General features: G+C 39.9%; 1 protein-coding gene across 1 annotated transcript in view; it reads left to right on the forward strand.

The window, feature by feature from the left end:
* Positions 1–19,192, forward strand: part of CABLES2 (Cdk5 and Abl enzyme substrate 2) — a 41,913-nt gene that overhangs the window by 12,298 nt on the left and 10,423 nt on the right. Inside the window, exons 2-5 of the mRNA XM_077831801.1 lie at positions 10,946–11,038; positions 13,821–13,898; positions 18,153–18,261; positions 19,001–19,166. Coding sequence (XP_077687927.1) covers positions 10,946–11,038; positions 13,821–13,898; positions 18,153–18,261; positions 19,001–19,166 — 446 coding nt within the window. The remainder of the gene's footprint in view (positions 1–10,945; positions 11,039–13,820; positions 13,899–18,152; positions 18,262–19,000; positions 19,167–19,192) is intronic.

A 19,192-nucleotide genomic window follows, 5' to 3' on the forward strand; every position in this document is an offset into this window, starting at 1 on the left:
TGGTGGTTTTGTTACAACAGATGGCTTTCATAATACTTACTTGCAAAGCATTATTTAATCCTTGAATTGCCTACACACTCAGCACCAAAACTGCATGATATATGAAATGCAGTGAACTTTGAGCATGTTATTTCTAAGCATTAGGCCTTATGTAGTTCTGAAATGTGGTCCTGGTGTTCGCTGTAACTTTTTTCTTGTATTTGGAGCAAATGATTGTCTGAGCTTTAGGGCTGGTCTACACTATGGGGCGGGATCGATCTAAATTACGCAACTTCAGCTATGTGAATAATTGAAGGTAAGCAGAAAAGACATGTGGTGAAGAGAGAAGTTTGACTATTTAAATACATCGCTGTCTGTGTGAACCAATTTATATCATTCATACAATTTTAAAGGTTGCCTGTGAAGGCTGTTATCAGTCTCGTAATAATAGAGGTTGAGATACACATGGTTGGTCTAGTTCTCAGTGTTGTACATCCAATTTGAATGGCGTATGATGCAAATATTGAGCTGTAAACAGTTAGTGAAACTTGACTTAAAGTGAATGTCAATATGGTCACTAGAATTGATTTCTTCACTATGTTGTTGTGTGCAGAATTTAAAACTGGGCGTTCCATTGGAGACGTGACTTGAGCTTGCAGTTACCATAGTTAGCTGTACAAATTGTGCTTGGTTACCAAAGTGATTTGGCCAATCTAAATAGACAGACAGAATTGAGCAATCACAGGCACAAACTAGGTCAATTTTTTGTCCGTGAATGCATAATGATGGTAATTTCACACCTTAATATCGTGATAATCCTGCCTTAGGTTCTGTCAAACAGTTGAAAGGTAATCGAGATAGGAAGAGTGTGCGTTTAAATCCTTTCGCTGTATCACTGAAGAACTCGGAAGGAAAGTAATTTTCTGAACTGAAGTAAGGGTATCCTCGTAGTAGAGTCCATGACTGTAGAAGTTGCCATCTGATGGTTCACCAGACGCCAAGTTTGTTGAACTTCCTGTTGTAATGCAAACCATCTTTTTGATAAAGCATTTGGTGATTGATGAAACTTTGCTAAATTATTATAGTTGATGGATATTATAATCTAGATAATACGTAGTCCTGCCATGAGTGCAGGGGACTGGACTAGATGACCTCTTGAGGGCCCTTCCAGTCCTACAATCCTATGAAGTTCTATTTGGACTTTCTCCTGTCTGTTATGGATGGTTTAAAAATGTCAAACATTAATTTGTCACAAGTTAAGCTTCCACGGTGATGGAAGCAAGAACAAACTAATAATTTGCTTTCCTTTTATGGCAGTTAATTTGTAGTGTTATCTAAGAAGCTGAATTCTTGTGTGGAATATGTGTTTAAATGTAGATTAATTCTGACCAGATAATAAGTAAATTAGCCACAAATGGGTTTTCGGAATACAAATTCGTTAGAGCATCCTTAAAAGGGTCTGGCATGTTAGAGAGGTGATGAAATATTGGCTGCATTAGCATTTAATATTCTCCTAGGATAGTGGATGAGCCCCCTCTGCCTTTATCCTTTGAACAGTGTCTCTCCAATACATGGCATGATAAACTAAAAGCTAATGTCACGCTGAACATGGGAGGAAGTCAAGAACCTGGTGCAGTTCAGATTCTAGAAACTGTATGATCATGGAGCTGCAGCATCTCAAATTACTGCCATTCCACTGGTCTCTACCAATGATATGCCCTTCACAACAGTAGTAACTCAAGAGAACTTGCTCCATCAGCACATCCTTAGCAAAGAGTTTATAAAAGATACCCTAACCGGTATATAACTGTATGGTAACGCTAAGAAGTGACTTCTAAAATAGTTGAACTACACATTGGCTTCTGACTAAACTTCATTTAAGAGTGTTAAACTGTTTCTCTGTACTAGACATGTTTTTGAAGGGCGATGTGGGGACCCTTTTTTTTAAAAGTGAGGGGTAGCTTCAACCTATTGAATCTGGAAAATTGTTGGTAGCTGGTCTTGGCTGATACTGAACTACTGTTGAAGCCTTATTTTTCCTGAAGTTAGACATTTATATCCAATGTATAATATGCCATTAAATTTCATGGGCTAAGTCTTCATTATATATGTGGATTTCTATGTCCTAGAAAATCTATATGTTCATTTTAATGATTCACTTGTCAGAACTTTTTATAGTAATAACCATGAGTTAAATATAGCATCTCACAGCACTAATTAATACATTTACCCATTCGCCCTCATTCTCTTCCCCAATTTACCCCTCAAAAATAGCTGTCAGATTATATGGTCCGTGTCATTGCTGTGTTGACAAGACCCTAACAGCACATGCCAAACTGGAATTGTTAGTTGTGGCGCGCGCGTGTGTGTGTATATATAGATAATAAAAATAGCATATCTCCTACAACCAGTTCAGTCCCTCTTACCCTTTATTATTCATTTTAACACTAGTTTCTAATCCAGTTTTCTACTTTGTACAGAAATTTATAGTTCATTCCTTTGTGCTAACTTGATGCATCTTCTTTGATGATTAAAGTGAAAAGTCTACTGCTCTTCAAGGAGGAACAATGTTGAACAAAGCAATTAATATCTAGGCAATGTGCCAGAAAGCTTTTCCTCCTAAGTTAATTGCCTTCCAACTGCTTTTCGTGGCATTTTATAACGGCCCCTATTTACTGTGCGCCCACCAGCTCTGTCTGAAAGGATGGATCCTGCACTGCTGTGGTCACTCTCATGAACACACCATGGCTGGTGATGCAGTATATCATGAGCACCCAATATGAACAGAAATCAGAGATACCTGGCCTGTTTTGTGCCATGGAAAGAAACACCAGATTACTTTTGGCATTCAAGGAGCAGCTGCACACAGTGGACTGTTGCTTTTGGGCTTGGGAAACAAGCGCTGAGTGGTGGGATTGCATCATTATGTAGGTCTGGTATGACAAGCAGTGTCTGCAGAGTTTTCAGATGTTTTAAAAAAAAAAAAAAGCCACCTTTCTGGAACTATATGCGGAGCTCGCCCCAGCACTACGACGCAAGGACACCAAAATGAGAGCTGCCCTCTCGGTGTAGAATCGCGTGGCGATGGCTGTGTGGAAGCTGGTGACTCTAGACTGCTGCTGCTTGGTTGCAAATCAGTTCAGAGTCGGGAAGTCCACCGTTGGGGCTGCGTTAACACAAATGTGCAGGGCCATTAATCGCATCCTGTTATGAAGGACTCTGACTCTTGTCAGTGTGCATAAAATAGTGGGTGGCTTTGTGGCAATAGGATTCCCTAACTGCAGCGGGGTGATAGATGGCACATATATCCCAATTCTTCCCTCCCCCCCACTATAGTATCGGACTTGTGCTTTCCCCTTTTCTTTCTTGCTCTCTTCCCCTCCCCACAGGAGAAGCTCCATGAAACTAGCAAGGATCCTGTTTCATGCCTAAATTCTAGTAGTGCTTGGGAACTCATTGTACTAGCTGCTGTACAAATTGTTTCACTTTGCTACTGCTGTGGGAAACACCATATATCAGGAGAGGTGCAAGCATAAATCTCCCCCTGAAATTCTCATGAGCCCGTGCTGAACATGAGAGCATATAACCTTTTCCCCAGTAAATATATTGTAACCTTTTTTAACAAGAGAAAGCAGACTTCTCACACGCTTTCAGAAAAAGAATAAACACAACATTGGTATAAAACAAAAGATACAGCAGTAAAAAGCAGTATGAGAAGAGACGAGGAACTATTTAGATAACATCACCAACAATAAGAAAAGGAGGACTTGTGGCACCTTAGACTAACAAATTTGAGCATAAGCTTTTGTGAGCTACAGCTCACTTCATTGGATGCAGTGAGCTGTAGCTCACGAAAGCTTATGCTCAAATAAATTTGTAAGTTTCTAAGGTGCCACAAGTCCTCCTTTTCTTTTTGCGGATACAGACTAACACGGCTGCTGCTCTGAAACCTGTCATCACCAACAATGCTGAAGCAGCTGCTAAAAAAGGTGGTAGTAAATCAACTCAGCGGGGTTCTAACTGGCAAGTGTACTCCAGCCAGAGGACCTGTTCAGGAAAAATGAGAACAGCTGTGATGGACAGAGCGCTAACCAGCACTACAGGAAGCTATTGGTGATTTTGACAAAGAAATTGAACACCCAGAACTAGACCATCTTGCATCACAAACAAAGAAATAAAAGATGCAGTAAAAAAATTTTAAAGCAGAAGGTGAGGATCAAGTCACTGGGGAAGTGACAACCATTGATAAAATCACTGAATTTTTCAACAAAGTGTGGAATCAAGAAGAGGCTCAAGAACAATGGAAAAATGGCTGTATATTCAAAATACCGAAGCAAGGTGACCTAGATGACTTCAGTATCTGGCAAGATATTGTACTCCCTTTCAATGACAGGCAAAGGCTTCTGCAGAATAAAGGAAGCAGTTGAGGCAAAGCTAAGGGAAGAGCAGGCTGGATTTCCAGCCAGAAGATCACGTCTTAACCACATTTTCACCCTAAGAATAATCATTGAAGGAGAGCATCAAGTGGCAAAACGCACTCCTCATAAACGTCATAGATTTTTTTTAAAGAACGACGAGGACTACTTGTGGCACGTACTCATTCTTTCTGCTGATACAGACTAACATGGCTACCACTCCGAAATCTGTCGTCATAGATTTTTAAGAAAGGATTTGACAGCCTCCATTGCCGTTCCCTCTGACACATCTGTATTATCGTATGGCAATAGAAATAATTATCATCATCAAGCCTGCATATCAAGGTGCAGCATACACCGTTAAAGTGAACACAGACTTGAGGGAATAGTTTAACATGGACACTGATGTCAAACAAGGAACCTCTCCTGTTTGGCTTTGCTATTGACTTCATTATGAGAACAAGTGTAGATGGATCCAACATGGCCATGGTTTAGCAGAATCTAAATCTTTTAGTATACTTCTGCTGATATAACACCCTTCTAAGTGACACTTGAACTAACATGCAAACAAAGACTGAAGGCTGAACAGCATTGCAAGAAACATGGGGTTAATAATCGGTTACAAAAAAACAAATCCAATGAGATCCCCAACAACTCCCAACTCAATTGAGACATTACATTGGAAGGCAAAGGAATACAGGAAGTGAATCAATTCACATATCTTGGCAGTAATATGCAAGCCAATGGAGATACCGGGAAGGAAATAATGTCATGAATTGTCAAGATGACAGCTGCATTCACCAGCTTAAACATGATTTGGTCATCAAAAATCTACAGCTTAAAGAACAAACTGTGACTCTTCAACGTAAATACACGCATTCTTAAAATGAAAGGGAATGGAAGGAGATGTGTTCCTGCTACTTTAAGAATAAAAACTGAAGAGAGTTGGGTTTCCACCTTTTGATCTGTCCTTAACTAGCTTCTTTTCACGCCCCCACTGACCTCTTCCCTCCTTGCTCAGGTGAGTTGGGTGTAGATTTGAGGCAGTAATTGTCTGCAGTGACTAACCCAGTCCTTGATCTTGCACTTAGAACAGTGGTAGGCATTCCATCTCTTCCTCCACCTCAGTACTCAGGTTGTATTGTTTGTGGTTCAGAGTATGTGGTGGGATCTTCCTATGCTGTAGTGTTTCTCTGTGTATACTGGTTCAGATATCTCTTCCTGACCTTCTCAACTTCAAGAAACTGCAACTGTGGGAAGTAAAGCTTTGTGATATTCAAGAATGGGTAATATTCCTGACACCTCTTCAGTGTGCAGGCAAAGCACATCATCAAGTTCCTGAGCTTGGGAGGGACAGAGGAAGGTATTAATGCAAACACCTCTTTCATTTCTTGTCAAAATGCAATCTTTTAAAGTGGATCACCTAGACACGTGCTCTCTCCATTCCTAACATTGAGTCAAATGGACTGAGATTGATTATTTTATTTAGGAAAAAATAAACTTCAGTTGTGTAAGCTTCCCCTGGCCCTAAAATGAGGTTCCTCTTGCTTTAATTTTCACATTTAATGTGTCAAGCAGCAAACCTGAGCTCAGAGCAAGCCCAGCAAACTGAAGTATGGGCTAAGGGCAGAAGCCAGAGGTTTGGAAGACTGAACCAAGCAAATCTGACTAGACATTCTTATTGTAGTGTCTGGGTTTTTGCTCCTAGTGCAGAAGCAGGCTGTCAGCAGATCTGATTTCCTGTGAATTATATGGTCCAATTTCAGACAGTGAGTGTGAGGCCCTTCTCCTCCTTTCAAATACATCTAAACATCAGTGGACTTGGCCAGTTTTTCCCAGAGCAGTATGCTTCACTATCGTAATGCTTCCTGTTATCCTGCACAGGCTCTGAAAATGCACCTTCCAAGGTGGGCTGGCTGCTTCCAAACAGGTGGTTTTCCTCTTCTGGCTGGAGTTGGGCATGGCAAGTGGGACTAGCATTTGCTCCCCAGCCACCACTTGGACATGAATGCAAGTAGACAATCCAAAAGTGAGCCCAAGACCTTTTTGCTCGGCCCTAGCATAACTAGTGATGGAGATTACGTCTCACTAAGCATCCAAATAAATCGGTTCTGGAGACACTGAGACTTGCTGATTCTAACCAACATCTGTTGATGTTTTAAAAAATAATACAGAGGACTTAATGGTACCCTCCTAAACATGCTGAATATATCACACACACCAAAACCTTGAATCTTTCCATAAAGTTCAGAGCAATAAGTACAGGTGCTCTCTCCAGGAAGCAGATATTCTCGCTGTACTTCATAATCCTAGAGAGTTAATTTTACAGACCTTCCTGGAATAAAGAACAAGCTCTTTCCTTCCTGGTGCCCGCCTTTTAAGTGGGCTTCATGCAGCCAAGCAAGGAGAACTTGTATTTGCATATCCCTGTGGTACTCTACACTTTCACCAAGGTGGCTTTGGCCATAGATTCCTACAGGTGGGGATTGTGTCTTCCTTTATTAGTTGACTAAACCAACACCCTTTTATGCAACTATTCCCCCACCACCACCACACATGCACCTGCATGTGCACACACACACAGATAGAATCCGCAATCTACATCTGTGCGAGTTTTGTTAGACATGGAGAAAACCAAATTAATGGGGGACGGGGCTAGTCGTGCTTCATCACATCCTGATGGGCTTGATGCTGTAGACCCAAGGAGTTTTCAAACTGCATTACACTGTTACCCCCTTCTGACAATAAAAATTATTACATGACCCCACAAGGGTGGACTGAAGCCTGAGCCTGCCCCAGGTGGGGGGCCTGTAACCTGAGCCCTGCCACCCAAGGCTGAAGCCTTTGGGCTTTGTCCCTGGGCAGTGGGGCTCAGGCTTCAGTTTCAGCCCAGGGCCGCAGTAAGTCTAATGCCAGCGCTGGCAACCCATTAAAATGGGGTCGCAACCCACTTTGGGGTTCTGACCCACAGTTTGAGTACCGCTGCTGTAGACCGTACAACGTGAGTCCTGTGATGTTTCCTAAACTTAGGTCAGGGGCAGAATTCCAGATCTGAGAATGTTGCATCATGTGTAATGGCCTTCTCAGAACACCAGGAATTGTTTGATTTATGTGGACACCTGTCTATCTTGGATGATGTTGCATGCTGAAATACCACTGCAGTAGCCATGTTTGTGGCTGCGATGGCTCCAAAATAACCATGAGTAGGATTGAAACTACTTTAAAAAGAGTTATACAAAGAAATGTTTTAAAACTGCAATTTTGGCAGAGGACCTTGGGGCTACAGGTGATCCATTCCCCGTGGATGTACCAAGTTTCTAGCCATTTGACTGACTAGAAAGACCGTTTCTAACATTGATTAACTCACACATGAGAAGATTTAACATTCTTTCCATTCTTGTATGCAAGGAGCGACTCAAATTTTTCAGCTGAGTGCTTGCTTGAGCTTTGCTCTTTCCAGAGAACACCTTAATTTCTCTTAGTGAAATTGTTCGAGATGTCAGATTTGCTTTCTAGTGAAAATGCCAAGTTCTGTATTGGAGAATGTCATTACATATTTCCTTAAGCCATAATTAGTTGTTAATCACATTTGCTTTTGATGCCCTTTACTGCCAAGGGAGAAAAATGCATACAGTAATGTAGTTTTGTCTTGGGTCTCTTGATGCTCTCTTACAAAAAGTAGATACGAATGGTAAATCATGATTATTATTTTTTAACTGGGTTTCAGCAATGTATGAAGGCATTTAGTTTTCTAATAATTTGGACAAAGTGGATGGATTCATTTTATAGTGAAGTGCAAACTACTAATTGGAATTCTTACTACAGAAAATAAATAGTCTAATTTTCAAATCTTTATCCAGGGTATCTTAATATGTAGGCAGAGCTATTCCTGGAGACTTTCTCTTTGTACAGTTATTAAAAGTGACTTTTTTTTTTACTTTAACTTTAGTAGGAAAAACTGGTAAGGATTTAACATAGAAATGCAGATATTCTCATCATAAAGGGTCTTTGCTTACCATGCAAATTGCAGATCTTGCATTTGCAGGAAAAGCACTGTATAGTTGCAGCTTTTACATGATGATTATTTACTACTTTTAAAGTGTGACTGGACTAACATTTTTATCAACAGCTCTGACAGTATCTTTAAAGAAATTGAGAAAAGGATGGGGAGGAGGAAATCAAAATTTGTCATCTTAATCTTTTTATAATTATCTAAAATTACATTTTTACTTCCAAAGTTAAGTGCCTAAAGTTAGACACCTAAAGCCATATTTGGATGTATAAATGGGAATCTCAAGTATGAGTAAGGAGGTTATATTACTTCTGTCTTTGGCACTGTGTCCGATGGCTACTGGAATACCATGTCCAGTTCTGGTGTCCACAGTTCAAGACGGATGTTGAAAAATTGGAGAGATTTCAGAGAAGAGCCACAAGAACGATGAAAGGATTGGAAAAAGCCCTTTATAGTAATAGATTCAAGTAGCTAAACATATTCATCTTAGCAAACTGAAGGCTTAAAGGTGACTTTATTACAATCAGTAAATACCTAGATAGGGAACAAAAAATTGATGATGGGTTCTTCAGTCTAGCAGACAGATTCAATGGCTAGATAGAGTGCAAGATTCAATGAAAGATAGAGTGCACATTTTTAAGCGAGGGTAATTAATCATTGAAACAATTTACCCAGGGCTGTGATGACATCTCTATGACTGGCAATTTTAAAATCAAGATTGGATGTCTTTCTAAAACATATGCTGTAGTTTTTAATTTGGGGAAGTCCTTTGGCCTGTTGTACAGGTCGTCAGACTAGATGACCACGGTAGTCCCTTCTGGCCTTATCTATACATCTGTTCAGGCACCCAAATAATAGTGCAGGCTGACGTAGTTTTTTTTTGTTTTGTTGGGTTTTTTGGGGTTTTTCCTGTCTTTCAATTTTGACCTTTAGTCTTTTTTTTTTCTGGTTTATTTACCAACGTGTGTAGCTGCTTATTTTTTAAGTGCTTGATGGAATTCCTAAAAGTAGACTAACTGAAAATACTTAGTCAGTAAGAGCCAGCTGTGCAAGAGAATATCTAGCTTCTGTATGTCCAATTACAGAATTAGTCTTGATAGAAGAAAACCAGTTGCTGTTTCTCATAGTTCTTAACGTAAACACTGCTGTCCTTTTGTTTCCCCTGGGATGTAGGGATATTTGCTTATACTTTAAAGAAACTCCGTTGTCTTTCTGTCTTTAAAATCTTACCAAACTTTTTTTAAACCAGTGTCCCCTTACTTGTCTAGTACAGTCTCTAAACTGGCTTCTTTTGATATAATTAATCCAGTTCTGACCGTGCATATTACAGAATTAACAGACACCTTCTCAAGAAGAACAGAAGGAAAAACTCAAATATCTGAGTACACGGGGTGTTTATGGCTACTAAGACAGAGGGAGAAGATGTAGAATATTAATAGTTACAGTGAAGTACTATTACTTGGAGGTGGCTTCTTAATGCCATTTGGGTCTGAACACATCATTCTTATGGAGTATATAGCTTCAAAATCTTTGATCACGTTTTCATTTTCACTGGTTAATGAATGATCTAAGCGTTTGACAATAGGAATCTATTCCTCTGGGCAAGGTCCATTTTCCCCATGTTAATGTGATACACCATTAACATTACACCATCTCAGTTTCTTGTGGATTTTTTTTCCCCCATGTTTCCATTTTAGAATTTTACATGGGCATGAAGTACCCCAAGCTTCCTCTTTAATAGCCCTTTCTATAGTTTTCTTAAAGTACTTCTGTTGCTTTTATTGAGCCAGACCTGTTGTTTAAGAAGGCTTTTTTAGTTTATCTAAACTCATATCACAGGGAAAGTAACTAGTCCTATTTGCTGAATTGAGGAAAAGCACACAAGCTATGAGATAAATTTTATTTTCCCCCTCCCACCCCAAGTAAGGGATTTTCCCACACCTCTCATTGGGTCTTTTAAACTTTGTATTGCAAAGATTCCGGAAGAGTGGTAACTTGCAGGCAGGCTTTTCTGTTCTACAGAATATATTAAGTATTTTGATTAGTCAAATGACACCTTTGTTAAGAGAACCAACTTGTTAAAAAGATGAACCCCTTTACTCAGTATAAACTGGTTGCTTTGGGAACTCTACGTTTCTTGGCCTCTTCAGAAGTTTAAAGATGCTGAGGTTTGAATATTTCAGCTATCTTTTGTGAGAAGTACAATATCTTAAGACTTCATAGCTCTCTGTTGCAGTTTCCTATCTCAAAGGCCATGAACTAATATTGTTCACTCTTCATGGTGTTGTACATTTTTACAGAAGGCGTTTTATCTCCCAGCGCTGCTCTCTAGAATTTTTAGAAGACATAGTGGAATGTGCCAGTGTACGAAGGTACTTTTTCAAAAGCAGCATTAATCTTAACTCGTTGCATGCAAGTCCTCTCCTCCCTCCACCCTCCTCAAAGCTGAATATCTGAGGTCCTGCATGCTAGTGCCGCCATCTGATCATAACATCTACATCTTTGTTTTAGATCACTTTATACCTCTTTTTAATTGCAGAACCAAGCACACGTCTGGATCTCCAAGACACAAAAGCTTGAAGAAGATGCACTTCATCAAGAATATGAGACAATATGATACAAAGAATAGCAGGTAATGTTTTATATTCACTTGGGGTCTGACTCTGACACCCTTATTTGCATGAAGTAGGACTTAACTCATGTGAGTAGTCTTTCTGAGTTCAGCTGGGCTATATATGTGAATAAGCACCAGTTTACATGAGTAAGGTTGGCAGATTTGGGTCACAAATAATTACAGCTTAACACACAGGAATGTTGGAGTCGAGGAAATAGGCTGGTTTATCCAAAGATTTGATTCTTGGACACTGCAGTATCTAAAATATACTGGACGGGGGAATAAGACTTTTATAAAATTTTATATACATCTATTTCTAAGTGTAAAATGTACCCGTACAAGTTTGACTGCTAAGATATGTGAGGGTAAAAGCCAACATGGACCCTCAGATAGTTGAGCAATGTGACACTTGGGAATTGTTTGGGTCGGAAAAGAACTTAGTGACTTCAGCTCTTGAAGTGGAGAGAATGAATGCAAAAAAAAATCTGATCGTTCTTATTTGTGAAATTTGAGTAAACTCAACGGTTCTATTTACTTCTATTTAATAGATTTAATACTAGACTGTAGTCCTTAGCTCCAGCTAATTAGAGAGGCTGTATGCTCCAGGGGGTAGGGAATGGAATGGAAGTCTGGAGACCTGAGTTGTGCGCCTGGCTGTTTCATCAGTTTGTTGTATGAGCTTGTGCAAGTCACGTAACCTCTCTGTGTCTGAGGTTCCTGGGCAGTAAAATGAAGATGATAATCTGTACCCACTTCTTGTAAAGCTCTATGAGAACTGGGGGGTGGAAAAGTGATTTATGTAGGAGCCAAGTATCCCCTATCAATAGAACCATAGAAATGTAGAGTTGGAAGGGACCTCAAGAGGTCATCTAGTCCAGCCCCCTGCACAGAGGCAGGACCAAGTGTACCTATACCAACCCTTACAAATGTTTTGTCCAACCCTCATCTTAAAAACCTCTAATGACAGGGATTCCACAACCTCCCTTGGAAGCCTATTTCTGTGCTTAACTATCCTTAGAGTTAGAAAAAAAATTCTAATATCTAATCTAAATCTCCCTTGCTGCAAATTAAGCCATTTTACTTCTTGTCATACCTTTAGGGGACATAAAGGACAATTTATCATCGTCCTCTTTATGACAGATCTTAACACATTGAAAGGCTGTGGTTAAGTCCCCCATCAGCCATCTTTTCTCAAAACTAAACATACCAGTTTTTTAGGTCAGCTTTTCTCTAAACCTTTTGAGCATTTTTGTTGTTCTCCTATGGACTCTCTTCAGTTTGTCCCCATCTTTCTTCCAGTGTGGTGCCCAAACTGGACACCGTACTCCTGCTGAGGCCTCACCAGTGCCAAACAGAGTGGGAAAAATATCCACCTGTGTAGTACATACAACACTCCTGTTAATACACCCCAGAATATTAGTCTTTCATACAAGTGCATCACACTGTTTACTCATTCAGTTTGTGATCCACTATACCCCCCTGATCCTTTTTAGCAGCACTTCCACCTAGCCATTTATTTCCCACTTTGTATCTATACATTTGATTATTTTTTCCTTCCTAAGTGTAATATTCTTTATTTAATTCTGTTGATTTTGTACCAATTCTCTAATTTGTCAAGGCCATCCTGAATTCTATTCTTGTCCTCCAAAGTGCTTACAGCCTCATCCAGTGCTATGTCATCCACCCATTTTATAAGCATACCCTCCACTCCATTATCCAAATCATTCATGAAAATATCGAATATTACCGGGCCCAAGACAGACCCCTGCAGGACCCCACTATGTACATCCCACCAGTTCAACAGTGAACCATTGATAACGACTCTTTGAGTATGGTCTTTTAACCAGTCATGCACCCACTTTATAGTTATTTCATCTAGACCACATTTCCCTAATTGACTTAAGAGCATGTCATGTGGTACTGCGGGCCTTATTAAAATCAAGAGATATCTCACATACTGCTTTCCTCCCTTCCACTAGGCCAGTAACCCAGTCAAAGGAGGAAATTAGGTTGGTTTGGCATGATTTGTTCTCAACAAATCCATGTTGGCTATTACTTAATTAATGTCTAATGGCTGACGGGGGTGGGAGGAAGGCCTGTTGTGTGATGCTTTATGTGAGGATGGATTGTTTCCTGACAACAGCAGGTGCTCAGCATAGGTTCTGAAGTACAGGCTTGCTACCACTACCTCAGCATGCATGACTACAAATATTGTTTACAAAATTATCTTCCTATTTTAAAAGTCCGTGTACAGTGGCTGACTCATGCTGCTAAACACTCTGAGCAGCTGCAAGATGGGAACAGGTATCGGGGGTAGCCATGTTAGTCTGTATCCACAAAAACAACAAAGTGTCTGGTGGCACCTTAAAGACCATAACAGATTTATTTGAGCATAAGCTTTCGTGGGTAAAAACCCCACTTCTTCAGATGCAACATCTGAAGAAGTGGGGTGTGTACCCACGGAAGCTTATGCTCAAATAAATCTGTTATGGTCTTTAAGGTGCCACCAGACACTTTGTTGTTTTTGCAAGATGGGAGTCACTCTTGGCTCTCCTGAGAACTTTACACACCTTGATCCTGTGGGGCCTCAGCCTTATATGAATGCCCTCTGGTTTTGTGTTGCTTTCTTTAGTATAAACTCCACAACCATCCTAGGTTCTTTAGAGAAGCCATTTAAGAAAAATCTTTGTATGTGCACACTTCATAGGAAACTACAGGGTTGCTAGCAAGGCTGATGTTTTATAGCTGCAGAAAACTTTTGTTTCAGTTCTCACTTTAATCTTTTCTTGTCTGCTTTCAGGATAGTATTAATCTGTGCTAAACGAACCTTATGTGTGGCTTTTTCTATCCTGCCATATGGGGAGAGCTTACGAATCAGGTGAGTCTCTACTTTTAACTTGACATATCTGCACTGCTCTGAAGTGTCCAGTCAGTTACCATATACAACAGCCTAATTTATTAAATGAGGTAGCCTCATAAGTGAATGTAGCTGTAATGTACCATAGCCCATTTTAGTATGCATTTTCTTTTATTTCAGGGTATATTTTAAATGTGCTTATCAGACTTAAGGCATGCACAAAATAGCAGTGCACTCATTGAGTAGTAAAATATAAAAATCAAATTGATTCAATGTCAATTAAAATATTCAACCAGGCTTCCCATAGAGAGTCAGTAAAATTCCACCCACCCCCTTCATCAGCCAAAAGCCCATGCATGGTAGTCAAGTGTAAAAGTATAATTAGGCAAACCAAAAAGAATTTGAAGAGCAACTAGCGAAAGTCACACAAAGTAACAGCAAAAGTTTTCAGTACATCAGAAGCAGGAAGCCTGCCAAGCAATCACTGGGGCCACTGGATGATCAAGCTGCTAAAGGAGCACTCAAGTAAGACAAGACTGTTGCAGAAAAGCCAAATGAATTCTTTGTGTCAATCTTCACTGCAGAGAATGTGAGGGAGACTCCCACACTTGAGCCATTCTTTTTAGGTGACAGATCTCAGGAGCTGTCCCAGACTGAGGTATCAGTAGAGGAGGTCTTGGAATAAATTGATATATTAAACAGTAATAATTCACCAGGACCAGAATGTATTCACCAAGAGTTTTGAAGGAATTCAGATACGAAATTGCAGAACTACTTGTGTTTTTTAAAAGGGTCAAAACGCAGTCGTAGCAATTACAGGCTGGTGAGCCAAACTTCAGTATCAGGCAAACTGGTTGAAATTAAAGAACCGAATTATCAGACACAGAGATGAACATGATGTGTTGGGGAAGAGTCAGCACTGGTTTTGTATAGGGAAATCATGCCTCGCCAATCTATTAGAATTATTTGAGGGTGTCAACAAACAATCCAGTGGATATAGTGTACATGGACTTTCAGAAAGCCTTTGACAAGGTCCCTCACCAAAGGCTCTCGAGCAAAGTAAGAAGTTATGGGATAAGGGGGAGTGTCCTCTCATGGATCAGTAACTGGTTAAAAGATAGGAAACAAAGGTTAGGAATAAACTGTCAGTTTTCACAGTGGAGAGGTAACTAGCAGAGTCCCCCAAGGATTTATACAGGGACTAGTGCTGTTCAACATATTCATAAATGATCTGGAAAAAGTAGTAAACCGAGAGATAGCAAAGTTTATAGGTGATAAAAAAAAAGTATTCAAGATAGGTAAGTCCAAAGCTGACTGCAAAGAGTTACAAAGGGATCTCACAAAACTGGGTGATGGGGCAACAAAATGGCAGATGAAATTCAGTGTTGATAAATCTAAAATAGTGCACATTGGAAAACATAATCACACCTATGCATACAAAATGATGGGGTCTAAATTAGCTGCTACCACTCAAGAAAGAACTTGAGTCATCATGTATAGTTCTCTGAAAACATCCGCTCAGTGTGTAGCAGCAGTCCAAAAACCAAACAATGTAAGGACCCATTAGAAAAGGGACAGATAAGACAGAAACAATCAAACTGCCACTATATAGATCCATTGCACACCCACATGGCTAATACTACATGGAGTTCCGTTTGTCCCATCTCAAAAAAGATATATTAGAACTGGAAAAAAGTACAGAGAAGGGCAACAAAATGATTAGGGGTATGGAACTGCTTCCATGTGAGGAGAGATTAAAAAGACAGAGACCATTCAGCTGGGGAAAGAGACAAATGAGGGGGGGGGGGAGAGATAGAGGTCAGTGAAATCAAGAATGGTGTGGAGAAAGTGAATAAGAAAGTGTTATTTACCCCTTCACATAATACCTGAACAAGGGTCACACAGTGAAATTAATAGGCAGCAGGTTTAAAACAAACAGAAGGAAATATTTCTTCACAGAACACATAGTCAACCTGTGGAATTCATTGCCAGGGAATGTTCTGAAGGCCAGAAGTATAGCTGGGTTCAAAAAATAATTAGATAAGTTCATAGAGAAAAGATCCATCAATGGCTATTAGCCAAGATGGTCAGGAATGCAACCCTGTACTATGGGTGTTCCTAGACTTCTGACTGCTAGAAGCTGGAACTGGATGACAGGATAAAAAATAAGTTGCCCTGTTCTGTTCATTCCTTCTGAAGCATGTCACCAGGCTCTGTTTGAAGACAGGATACTGGGCTAGATGGACCATTGGTCTGACCCAGTATGGCCATTCTTATGTTCTTGTTATGTTCTTATGAAGTGTATGCTTTGGAATTTAAAAGGGAAATGGGGCCCTGTTCCTGGAGACACTTACGCACGTGCTTAACTTCATGTATGTGAAACCATTCTATGATGAGACTACTCATGTGTGCAGGGTTAGCAAGTGCCTAAATGTTTGCAATATCAAGGCCTAAGACATCTTGCTTGCCGCAAAAACCTGACATTATGAATAAGGGTGGTGGTGTTAGGACAGAAACTTTTTTTTTTCCCCAAGGTAACCAGTTATGCTACACTTTTAGGGGGTTTACAGAATATTTGAATCTTTTTATTCAAAACAAAAAGTCAAACTACCTCTCCTTCCACCTTTTGCTGCCACTCTAATAGTAATAGTAAAAGATTGAAGCCAGGAGTCTTGAGTTTACTTTTCTTGGCCAAAAAAAAATAATCGGGAAAGATGGAGTGCACTAGGTATTTGTCACCAATTGTGCTTTTGTTTGGGCTTTCAGTGGGGTTTTTTTTTTAATGGTTTTTTCCTTTACATAATGTGATAAGAGCATTTGCTACCACCTTGGCCAGCTATCACCAAAAGCAAAAACTTGAGTTGGGAAGTTTCAGTCCTTTATTAAGTTAAAGGAAATGGAAACTTGCCAGTCCTGATCAGAGAAACTGGATAACTCCATTGGGTTGGTCATCCTGGCCTGCCTTATTGCACTGTTTGCAGTTGGTTCTCTTCGAAGGTTTGCGGTAGTGCTCAGTGCTCTATTAGCTTTTTTTTTTTTTAAATATTTTGGTCATACTGTTCATTATTTTGCCCTTAGAGCTGATGTGCCACTAGAGGTAAAGGCAGCTGCTATCTTTCCTGACTCGTTTTCAGGGATTTGTAACTCAGCCATAAAAATTAATACTTCAAGATGCTCTTTTTTTTAAAAAAAGATATTAAGCCCTGAAAATAACATTAAATGCTGAATGCCACTGTGACTTTGCCTACTGCCAAGAACTGAAAACTATCCATTTATGGCAAACTATATGCAATGTATTTTGGAAATGTAATAATGTGTTCAAAATGTACACAATACAGTTGCAAATACTCACATGAGGAATAATAAGTGATGAGAACTAGAGGAAAATCCATGTAGGAATCTCTTGTGAACTTTGAGTTAGCTCTGTGGACATTTGACATACACAGTCTACAGAAAGTATTGTATTTACTTTTAATCCACCTTTTGCTAAAACAATTGTGTTGTCACTTGTGTCCTGTGCATAACTTATGGAAGAAGGAAACGGATGTTTAGTGGTGGAAATTGTATTGTATGCAAACATACTTTCTACAAAAATAGGCAATGGGAAACGTTTCTCTCACATGATGGGAAAGCAGCAAGGTCACTTGAAAGAGTTGGATTCTATAGCTGGCTACTAGCGTACCACTTCTTTCAGCTTTTCTTTGTTAGACGATGATGGTTTGACCAAAATACAGTAACTTTTTTTTTTTGACTGTAGTAGGTGGCAATGTAGAATATTGTTATTAAAGTAGAGTTCTGCTAGAAATCTCTATTTACGGTCAGTGTGTTCTTTATGAATGTGGGCTCAAGTCAGTAAACTGCAACTGAAAAGTAAGCTGATAGTGGAGGGAAATTAGTAATGTAAAACATATTTGCTGCTTGGGTTTGCTACCCAAAACTTGTACATTTGTTAGTGCAGTATGGGTTGTACACTTGTGAAGAAAGATTACATATGGCTCAGTTTAAATGATAGTAAGCATAATAATACTGAGTTGAATTAAAAATAACCAGTTTCTGTCCTGTTAGATTGTTCTCTAGTTATGTGAATCTCTTACATTTTGAGTAGGGTATTTAAAAATTAATGCTTGCTTGAAAGGGGGAATGGGAAGACAGAGTGGAATTTTTTCCAGTGGTGGTAAAGTCGGTGCTATGGCATGTCTAGTGTTTACTGTAGAGGAAATTAGACTTGTAATGCAGTTTCTTGTAGTACACTTCAGTATCCGTCTTCATTTACAGTGATCTAAAAATGGAAGGGCAGAAACAGCGACATCCTTCTGGTGGTGTTTCAGTCTCTTCAGAGATGGTTCTTGGATTGGAAGGAGTGGAGCTTGGAGCTGATGGCAAGGTAAGGAAATATTTTTTTGTTGTAGAGCCCACCATGCTAATGAATGGAGCTGCGGGTGGAATAGAGAATTGAGGATTGGTGGGTCTCAAAGTGGTGTTCCCTGCTCTGTCACTATATGATCATGAGGCGTAGACATTAAGTGACCTACCTTACTTGTCCATCCCACCAGAGGTGCTGAAGCTTAATTATTGTGTATAAAGCACTTTGAGATCCTTTTCATGAGAGGTGTCCCGGGAGGTGGAGAAGAGCTACCTTCCCCGTGTGGCACTAATGGGCCACAAGCGTCATGCTGGGTCTGGTGAGACTGGTGGGGAGGCCCCTGTGCAGTTCATTCTCCCCAGTGACAGAGAAGATGTCTTCTCCTGGGGTTCCCAGAGCAGTGTACTGATGCTGCTGCTTTGATGCAGATATGGGCCCAGCCTCAGATTAGAATATTCATGTTCAGTTATTTGGCATGCTGCCAAAATTCAGCTGACAATGCAAGTGTTGGAAGAGAAATAGTGACTCTTCAACAGTTTATATTTGTGCCAAACCTAAATGAAATTTAATGGGACAAAGAAATAACACTTTTCTGGCCCCTGGCTTTCTCCCTGTTGAATTTCCCAAGGCCTGCTGCAAACAATGGAAGCTACTCAAAAACAGTTCCAAGCATTTTTTTTAGAATGGAAAGTGTTAGCCTAAATATAGAGGTAATTCACAGCCTCTCCTATAATTACTAACACATGTTGTCTTTATTTAGGTTGTGTCCTATGCAAAGTTCTTGTATCCAACCAATGCCCTTGTTGGCCGCAAAATTGATAATCATGGTGCTGTTCCTCCATGTCGATTCGGTGCTTCACGGAGTCTTATAGGGTCAAGACATAAAACTGTAACAGCTAAAACAATACCATCAGGAACAGAAATAGGTAAAAACTCCATATGGCTTTGCACT

This window comes from Eretmochelys imbricata, chromosome 13 (genome assembly GCF_965152235.1).
Source record: "Eretmochelys imbricata isolate rEreImb1 chromosome 13, rEreImb1.hap1, whole genome shotgun sequence".
NCBI classification, from domain to species: Eukaryota; Metazoa; Chordata; order Testudines; family Cheloniidae; genus Eretmochelys; species Eretmochelys imbricata.